The 10,834-nt window shown below is 34.0% G+C and overlaps 1 protein-coding gene across 1 annotated transcript in view; it reads right to left on the reverse strand.

Moving 5' to 3' along the window:
• Positions 1-4,082: 4,082 nt before the first annotated feature.
• Positions 4,083-10,834, reverse strand: part of LOC106457449 (serine protease 33-like) — a 31,730-nt gene continuing 24,978 nt past the window's right edge. Inside the window, exon 7 of the mRNA XM_013916871.1 lies at positions 4,083-4,244. Coding sequence (XP_013772325.1) covers positions 4,083-4,244 — 162 coding nt within the window. The remainder of the gene's footprint in view (positions 4,245-10,834) is intronic.

A 10,834-nucleotide genomic window follows, 5' to 3' on the forward strand; every position in this document is an offset into this window, starting at 1 on the left:
ATTACAGTGTGAATGATATAGTATTTTTTGTATATTAGTTTTTGTGGATAATTGAATCATCTGTGTTTTAACTTCTTCAGATTATTTTTTCCTAAAGGCAATAATGTAAAGACGTTTTATTATTACAGTGTGAATGATATAGTATTTTTGGGATATCAGTTTTTGTGGGAAATTGAATCATCTGTGTTTTAACTTCTTCAGATTATTTTTTCCTAAAGGCAATAATGTAAAGACGTTTTATTATTACAGTGTGAATGATATAGTATTTTTGGGATATCAGTTTTTGTGGGAAATTGAATCATCTGTGTTTTAACTTCTTCAGATTATTTTTTCCTTATTGTTGAACTGAGCACGTGAGACGTTCGTCGTGAATTATAGCGTTTGTTATAGCGCGACTATTGAAATTAAGTGTATCGCAAAGTTATATTCAGAAAGAATAAACCAGTTTTATTTAAGAAAGGACTTGTGTCGCTAAAGTTTCGTCGGAACGAATTTACGGAAAATTAACTAACGAACGGAGGTGTAACAATATCTTCTATATCCTGCAGGTTTTATTAAAGCTTTTTGTATCTTAGAATCTTCGAAAGCATCCATAAATATATCACTCAAAACAGATGATAAATGGGAACCCAATTTTAAACTTTTAACTTGTTGATAAAATGTATCACTAATTTTAAATACGCAATTTCCCACATACAGTTTGGTAAAATTACTTAATTCTTTGATACGTTATAATGGTGAGTCTTCAATATCAAGTAATATCACGTTTTATCTACTGGAATATTTGTGGACAAAGAAATAACATCAAGAGATACAAATAGTCATTGTCCTAGGTTTCAACGTCTTTGAGTTCCTACACAAAATCAACGGAGTTTCTAACAGTATGTTTACACTTGTTAATATTTAAATCATACAGATTCGAAACTAATAACTTTGCTAAAAAGTGTGTACTAGAATTTAAACTACTTACAGTGGGTCTATATGGTTAAAAATCTTGATAAATATTTTACCTTTCATTGTGACAAAAAAACGTCGGTTGTGTATTTTTTTATTCTTAACAATAGTAGTAGTAGTAGTAGCCAAACAGTTAGCGGTGGGTGTTGTTGACAAGCTTCCTTCCTGCTTGTCGATCACTTCAAAAGTAGGGACAACTAGCGCAGATAGGCCATCGAGTATCTTTGCGCGAAATTCAACAAACAAATCCAATAACTTAGGTCTTGAGTAGAAAACAAAAGTTTTATTGAATCTCTACGTGTTATTTTTATCATTTTAGAAATTTCTAATAATTTTCACTCAACTGACTATTTTAACTTGAGAAGAGACAAAGCTAATGATATTTTATTAATTGGAAATGCTCCTGTAATATTTTGGACTACAAAGATTTATGCATTTTAACACATAATAACGATAAGTAAAAAATCCGCAACCTGATGCTTTCTTATTTACGGAAGTATTGGGTATGCAGACTTTCTAACATTCATAATTTTCTTATTTTTTTCAACCATTCTATCTAATTTTCATAAATTGCACTTCAAAACCCTAAAAAAGTTATTTTTTAAAAAAATACTAATTTTATATGATTTTATGTCGCGTCGTTAGGGTAAGACATGTAGCTGTGAACAACTTTTAATTTTGGATTTTATTAAACGTTCACGGATGTGGTACTTTTAGACTCTCAATAACATTATCTTTGGTTGATATAAAGATATAATGATTCAACAAGTATTATCACACAATGTAAAAAATGTTTTTGCTGACTTCAGTCATTTTAGCCAACTCTAAATAAGATTAAGGGTTTTTATAGAATTTTAAAGCAAAATATTGGAAACTAGAAAAGCTGATACAAAAAAGTTGGAAAATTGGGACCGCTATAAAGCTTGCACATCAGATGTATTGAACATGGAAGTTTGGTGAAAATATTAATACATATGTGTGTGTTGCATGTCCGGCCGACTTATGAACTCTGGTATTAAACGTCCTGAAGCACACAAGATGTGCGATCGAGATACTATTATATTACTCTTGGTAGAAGCCAGTAAAGAAATATTTGTTAAAAATTATTATCAATGTTATTGTGCTGTAACGTTACACATCACATCGATCTAGATATCACGCTTCGCCAGCGTAGTATATTGTATTGCGTAAATAATATATATATATATATTGCTGTCTTTACATAACATTCGTTACCAATTATGAAAGAATATAACATGCATAATGGGGACTAAGTTTGCTTATACTGTAGAAGAAGACTGTAAATATATTTCACACACTAATTTATGTTTACACTTAACATAATTCTCCTTTAAAATCATGTTAAAAACGAAGATAATCACATACCAGTTTAACGCCTTATATTTACATTTACTGACAAAATATGACCAAAAGTGTGTCATTTTGTTATTAACTACATATTTCACTGTAGAACACGCTAGATCTTGTCAAACTTAAGACTTATAAGTGAAGGTAATGTAATTTTTTGAAATTAAAAATGTAACTTTTTTTTATAACGAAGTACTAAGTGGTTAAACATTAAATTATGGTTCGATTAAAAATTATGAACTTATTTCAAGTAAAAGTGTCACACACGCTTACTTTAAATAAATAATATAAAGATATACTAATAAATTTTCCTTAAAGATCTAGAATAGTATCATTTATAATTCAAACTTTTTTTCAAGTACCATTAGAATTCTTTTTCATCAAGTTAAAAGGCTAAGTTTTACACAAATGTTTTTTGGAACTTATTAATGTCTCAAATTTAATTATTATTAGTTTCATAATATTATGTACTATCCTGTTCTAATAAAATCTAAGCGTTTTCTATTAGAAGCTTGTGTGTGTGTGTGTGTGTTTTTATATAATGCTGCCGAAGTTCAGATCGGTGTTTTTATTCATTCAAATTATTTTTTGTGCCTTTACTATTTAAAATTAGTTCGGTATGCATCAAACAACAATGCTTATGTTGTATAAAGAAAAATCACCGAATTTTAGTGCTACAACAAATATCACTAACTATTGGGTTTGTTTGAAGTTCGCGCAAAGCTACACGAGGGCTATTTGCACTAGCCGTCCCTAATTTAGCAATGGAAGGCATCTAGTCATCATCACCATCCGCCAACTCTTGGGCTACTATTTCACCAACGAATAGTGAGATTGACCGTCACGTTATAATGCTCCCACAGCTCAAAGGACGAGCATGTTTGATGGGATGAGGACTCGAGTCCGCGACCCTCACATGGCTATTAACTATTAACTGCCAACTAAAATAGATAAAACACCTTAACTACTTGGCCATGCCGGGCCCACTAACTATTAACTGCCAACTAAAATATATATAAATAAAGGACGTAGTTTAAGAATGATATTATTTCTTCTCTTTAAGTATAAAACACACATATTTCACAAAAAAAAACAGGACACTTTATTTCTATCAGTAAGAAAAAGACAGCTTTTTTTCAATGGATTTTACAAAAATAGTTTGTTTTTTTTAAATTAACATATAAACCCTATAACAATCATACCGTGTTAAAGTCAAGACGGAAAGTTCTTGGTGGTGTATTTTGTGGTAAAATATAATATATTTGGTTATATTTTTTCTTATCCAGTTTTACTGTCTACAGTTTTTTAAAGCAACACGTACAGATTGCTAACATCAATTGTATTATAGCTAAAACATTACTTTCACGTTTTTACTCTTAAAATAGACATTGCAAGTTCAACAAATTATTTCCTAAACGATGTCGTAAAAAACTATTATTTAATCTAATCTAAAAAAAATTATAAATCTCCTTCTTTTAGGCAAATACATTTCAGTTCATTAAGCATTGGCAAAATATTAATATCAAAACTTGTAGTAATCAACAAACAAAACATGGAACATACATATATTGAAAAAACTTCTTTAAGATATAAATGAAAGAAGTTAATACAAGTGCACGTCTCTGTGATATTCACAGAGCTTGTATACTTTGTCAGTCCAGTAGAAACACAAAGCTATCTGGGGGTGTGTAATATTGACTAGCGTATAAAAGACTGTACAAGGCAAACTTCCTTTTCTAAACCTTGGAGACTTCCAAGTTTCAAATATTATCAACATGTTCAAGGATCCATGACCGGTAAAATACAACTTCTGTGTAAAGGCCAGGAAGATATTCTCGACCACAACCAATTCCCGCTGAAACTACTCCAACTACGGTAAATATGTTGTTTTTATTCATGTACAGAGGACTACCAGAATCTCCCTGGAAATATTTATCAAAATCATGTAATTTCATTACTTATACTAATACCTACTTTGCTATACGATATACGAAATTATCCAACAGTAACAGTTAAGCTTTAGCTTCACTAGATAAAGTTTGTTTGTTTGTTTGTTTTTAATTATGCACAAAGCTACACAAGGGCTATCTGTGCTCTGCCCACCACGGGTATCGAAACCCGGATGCTAGCGTTGTAAGTCCGCAGACATACCGCTGTGCCATTGGGGGGCACACTAGATAAAGTAAGACAAAAGTCTGTTATCTCACTTCATAGTCATACGTAATTCTACAGAATATTTTCTCTGAACTTTAATACACTGCATTGTCTGAGGTTTTAATTACATATATATTTAAGAATTGACACAACATACTTATATATTATCTAAATAAAACGATGAAAATGTAAATCCTATTTTCTTATATAAGAATTACGTACTCGAATGACAGCTTTTAATAAAGCCACTTATATTGATTGTTATACAGAAACATCTTATGTTTATGTATTTGTTAACCATTACCTTAAACGAATGAGAGGCCACGTTACTACATGTTCACTTGTTCTATTCGAGTCATTTTAAATAAGCAGCATGAAGTCATTACATTATTGCCTTAAGGGAAAATAATCTAAAGTAGAAGTTAAAACATAGATGATTCAGTTTTTCCGAAAAAATTATCATTCCCAAAATACTATACCATTCACACTGTAATAATAAAACGTCTTTACATTATTGCTTTTCTCTGTCAACATATATTCAATTACTCATCCTTCCCGTCGCTTCGTGGCCGGTCTTATATATACAAGACTACACTATATCTAGAAGGATCCCGAGATTTAAGGAAAGGACGTGAATGTTCGAGAACGACGTGGCGTGATACTAGTCACGTGACCTCGATGTCGTAACACTGCCCCTTCCTTAGTATTGTTCGTCCCGAACAATAGCCACTTACATTAAACCAATAACAGTTAACAATAACTTAATTAAATGTACAGAATTACAAACACAAAATTACAATTCAACAAAGTCTCTTAATTTTATGGGACGTATCTTCTTCCGTACTGGTCTCCGTCTCGTTGGCTTCTGCTTCACGTGGGGTTCATCTGCTTCATCAGGAAATGTCTTACCGTCGGTAACAGTCACATCAGTGGTAGTAACTTCATCAAGAGCTTCACCGTTTCCCTTCTCAAAACTGAGTAGAGTTTCTTCTTCGACAGTGGCTTTTTCAGGTGACACTTCTTCAACAGCGTCATTTGTTCCTTTGTTCACTTCGTCCCAACTGAAATGTCCTGGACCGTGATAACGTAAAAAGCCTGTTGGCATGCACCACTTTTGGCTTACCTTGCCGACCACAATTTAGATTTTAGGTTTACGTTAAATTATATATATATATTTATTGAACTTGAAAACTGCGATGTTACTGTGTTCATTGGTTTCATGTGACCAATTCTGGGCCGTACGTAGCTAGTGGTTAGTTTATCTCAGTGCATCCCCGGTTCATGTCCCGTTGCCTCTCTCCGTATTTTAGGGCTGTATATTATGGTTTAAGAATAACGGTCAAATCCCACTATTCGATTAGAGTAGCCCAAGAATTGTTGACTAGCTGCCTTCCCTCTATTCTAAGTCTTTAGTATTTAACATACTGTATTCCTCAGGCCACAAGATGGCACTCTCGTACAGACATTGTGTAATTTAAGTTTATTGAAAAACTATACAATTATAACTGGAGATCGAAATTAGCAAAATAATCAAACCTTTATTCAAAGCGTAAAGTTCAACGTTATGCTTATCTATATCCGCTTTTGAGTGAAACTGCCTGTCGCTAGGTGTCAGTTTAAAAGCACTATATTTTTTGTTTGTTTGTTTGAAGTTAAACACAAAGCTACACAATGGGCTATCTGTGCTCTGCCCACCACGGATATCGAAACCTGGTTTCTAGCGTTGATAAGATGTTTCTCAATAAGAATAATATGAACGGTTTTCGGTCACGTGTATTTTTATGTTTAGATATTATTGTGGGCGTGATGAAAAGATACAGAAGAAAATGTCGTTAATCTAAGATAGAAAGTCCAATAAGCCAACTTATCAGGTAGGTAGCATTGATTCTGAATATGTTAGCAAGCAATGGTACTTGAGAGATAGATTTTTAGACCAAGTCATACTGGTCGTAGAACTATATATATAATTCAGGTTGATGAAAAAGCTGTATTATAAAGGTAACCATAACTGTCAAGGCGGTAGGTACTCTGTGAGGCTTGTTTTAGTAGTATTCGACTAACTTGAAATTAACCGTTAGGTTGATACATCTTTCCTTTGATTCGCAATGTATTTATCTTTCATTTTAGACGTGTAAACAAAAACCTGTTTCTTTTGGCTTGCTATATACACGAATAGTTCTTCTCCTGAAACTTTGCCGAGTGGTTCGCGTGCCGGGCTTTGAATCCGAAGGTCTATGGTTCGAGTCCCATTGCCAACAAAATCGCGCTATGCACTTTGGAACCATGGGTGCATTGTAAGAGTGATAGTCTCGAAGTTCAAGGGAGGTCCAATTCAATCTACACTTTGATCAACGTGTGTTATTGGGTTATAATAGTTTCATAGAATTACATTCCTCATCATTATTGGGTTATAATAGTTTCATAGAATTACATTCCCCATCATTATTGGGTTATAATAGTTTCGGAGAATTACATTCCCCATCATTATTGGGTTATACTAGTTTCGGAGAATTACATTCCCCATCATTATTGGGTTATACTAGTTTTGGAGAATTAAATTCCCCATCAGTAACCCTGAACATAGTTGGATCAAAGTGTAGATTGAATTGGACCTTCCTTAGACTTCGAACTTAAACAATATTCGGAATACTAAGTTTATTTATTTGAAACCATGTTGAGAAAGGGAGATCGTTACAGAATGTTAAAATATCCTACTGACAACATATGTTACTCTGTGATGTATGTTTCATAGACGTTTAATGTAAACTTGTATAGTTTTGTTGTATTTAAACCCTTGTTTTTGAAAATAGGTGGCAATTTACAGAAACTTTTGCCATTTTTACCAATAGGCTGTAAACGTGGTTTGCAGGATGATGGGGAGGCCCGGCATGACCAGGTGGTCAGGGCGCTCGACTCGTAATCTGAGGGTCACGGGTTCGAATCCCCGTCACACCAAACATGCTCGCCCTTTCAGCCGTGGTGGCGTTATAATGTGACGGTCAATCCCACTATCCGTTGGTAAAAAAGTAGCCCAAGAGTTGGCGGTGGGTGTTGATGACTAGCTGTCTTACACTGTTAAATTAGGGATGGTAGCGCAGATAGCCCTCGTGTAACTTTGCGCGAAATTCTAAACAAACAAGGTTGATGGGGTGGATTTCTATGTAGATATTCTACAAGATATTTTAAATTCGGTGTGTCGGAATACAAGTAAATTTTCTTTATCAAAGTTACGTATTTGTACAGAAACTAAACGGTTATGATTTTGACTTGTAACTTAGAATCACTTGATATAATTCCATATACAATATAACGTGCAATTTCATAGTTGTATGAAAATTAAGATATACAATATAAATTAAAAATCAGTAGTTGCAAGCGAAGTAGTAACTTACAATATTTTATGTAAATATATAAAAGTTCGTATTCGTCTTCTTTCAGATTTGTGGACAGAATTAAAAACGCCTGATAAGAACATCATAAACATTATATGCTCAATATTGTTGTAGTGGTTACTGTAGTACTTTGAATTCTTAACACCATGATGACCACAGTAAACGAAGCAGAAGAAGAAGACAACAGCCTTTGGTATAACGGTATGTGAAACTTTACATACGTCTGTCTGTGTGTCTGTAAATATATTTTATTCGGCGACGAAAACGTAACACCTACGCCGTCAGATCTGTCATAGCCGGGTGGAGGGTTACTAGATGTAGTCATTATATTCCACGCTACTTTACTATTGTCTGAGGGTCGCGGGTTCGAATCCCCGTCCCATCAAACATGCTCGCCCTTTCAGCCGTGATGGTCAATCCCACTATTCGTTGGTAAGAGAGTAGCCCAAGAGTTGGCGGTGGGTGGTGATGACTATCTGCTTTCCCTCTAGTCTTTCACTGCTAAATTAGGGACGGCCAGCGCAGATAGCCCTCGTGTAGCTTTGCGCGAAATTCAAAACAAAACAACCAAACTTTACTATTGATGGGGGAGGAAGGAAGAGGTCACATGAACCTGACCCTCCCAGATCTTTAAAAACCTAAATCCCGATACGGAAGAAGCCGCGAAGCTATTGATGGGGGAAACATTTAAAAACACTGTTGCTTACCCCCTTCCTTTCCCACATTCTTGACCAAACGACCTTGAGATTCACCTCCGTGTTCCCTACCATAAGATTCTTTACCTTTCCCTGTCTGATGGTAGGAAAGGTAACATCACCGAAAGATTACCAGCAGAAGCTGAAAGTCATTTATTGACCAGCGCAAGAAAAAAGAAGGGATAACTTACCTTAAAATCAGCAGCGCAAGGAATAAGATAGAATAACTTACCTTAAAATGAGCAGTTAAAAATACATTAATAACACTTTCACTCTGTATCAGGCCGGGTGTGGACTAAAGTTTAGCGTGCTGGAATGCGTACCTGAAAGTCCAAGGTTCGAACTGCGATATACCACTGAACATGCTCCGTTTCTCCGGCTATTAATAAATTATAACCGTTCCAGCCAAAACCCATTTCTCAAAATTAAAAAAAAAAATCAAGAGAGAGTTATAAAAGATTGTTCCTCGACAGAAAGCTAATGAATTCTGTATATTAACTTACGAAATCATTGGTTAATATTTGAAGAATGTTCGCATAAACTTATTAAACCTCTTAGAAACTGCCTATTCTTAGTTTTCTTTACGTCCTAGTTACAATTTGATGAATTTTAATGGTAGTAATTTCGAAACTGTAAATAAAATTAGAGCTTCATATTTCATAGACTGTTTCCCAGGAACAGTAACTTGCTGATTTATTCGTCTTAAGTAGCGACGAGGGATTTGTGAACGTTTTATTGTTTACTCCACTTTATCGTTTCGATGTAAAACTCCGGAAATTGCGATGATTTAATTAAAAAGCTTTAATTTTATACGGTTATTTTAAGATAGTGGTGCTCTAAGTACACGATGGCAGTAGTAAATACTTAGGTTAAAAACTGTAGAGATGAACATATGAGTTTGAGAATATAAAAGCTTATTAATGTAATTGTTTTGAACATATTCATACGCCATTCGATATTAAGACGTGCATCTCTTACCATTATCTCTGTTGACTGTCTTGATGGGAAATCGAAATAACCATTATTGACCAACAGTTGTTTATTTTTGTAATTTAATATATTAAAGCTACTTAATATAAATTAGGTTAGATTAATATAAACTTTTACTGTTTGTTTGTAGTTAAGCACAAAGCTACACATTGGGCTATCTGTGCTGTGTCCACTACACGAATCGAAACCCGTTTTTAGCGTCTACAAACATATTGTTTGTTTATTTAGTAATTTCTCGAGCAGCATTTTCAAGTAAACTAGATCCAAAATGATCCGAATTGAACCATATTCTGTTATTATATTTGTGTAAGCCTTTAGATAGTTTTTAAGTGAGCTACTCGTACAGGTGAACTGGTTTTCACAGTGCGTGATAGCCTCGGGTATCGTTTACTGTAATGGCTATTATTTGGAAACTTTTTTTTCTTTCACTTTGAATGACAAACCACGTAGCATACCCTATAATCTGGACAATGATACCAGAAGGTCATTTCTTTTGTGCTTTGATTCTATTCAGTTATCAGCCATTGATCAGTTGAAAGTGACCCGTTAGCGTTAAGACAGAAGATGGAACAGTTAAGAAAGACGAATTTTGTTGCTGACAAAGACACTGCAGTGCTCGCTGCTATGGATTTTCGTGTGTAGTTGATGTATAAAAAAAAACAACAACCTTGAAACGCTCGCTAATTAAAATTGTATCTTGTGAAAAAAAACAAAACACACATACACCTGTCGTTCGATTCTATGAGAATTTCAGTCTGTTCCCAAACTGAAACTCTGAAAACTCTGGTTAATATTTGAAGATCTAAACGCTTTGTCACGTGGTTCAAATTCATGATTGTGCATATGAAGATACTATCATTCACAATACTCCAAAGTAACCACTTGTGAAGATTTAAGTTTTCTGTTTGAATGTTATGAATAGCTACTAAGCTATTTCTCAGTATTTGTATCATTTCGAATGATGATGACTATTGATGAAGCTAGAATTTATGTATTCCATAAACGCCAAAATCCGTGGTTCGATTCCCGGCGGTGGACACAGAAGATAGCCTAATGTATGTGGCTTTGCTCTAAAACAAACGTCATTTGTTTTGTCATTTATTTTATATATGTGTGTGTGTGTGTGTTTATATATATAAACACACACATATAAACACACACACATTACATTCGGGTATTTACCATTCTGGATAAGGCAACACTGTTCCGAATCTTTTGGAATCACAGTAGAATTGTGAGCACAGTAATGTAAAGTATACATTTTTTTCTACTGGTCTTTTA

Source organism: Limulus polyphemus, unplaced genomic scaffold (assembly GCF_000517525.1).
Source record: "Limulus polyphemus unplaced genomic scaffold, Limulus_polyphemus-2.1.2 Scaffold333, whole genome shotgun sequence".
Lineage (NCBI taxonomy): Eukaryota > Metazoa > Arthropoda > Merostomata > Xiphosura > Limulidae > Limulus > Limulus polyphemus.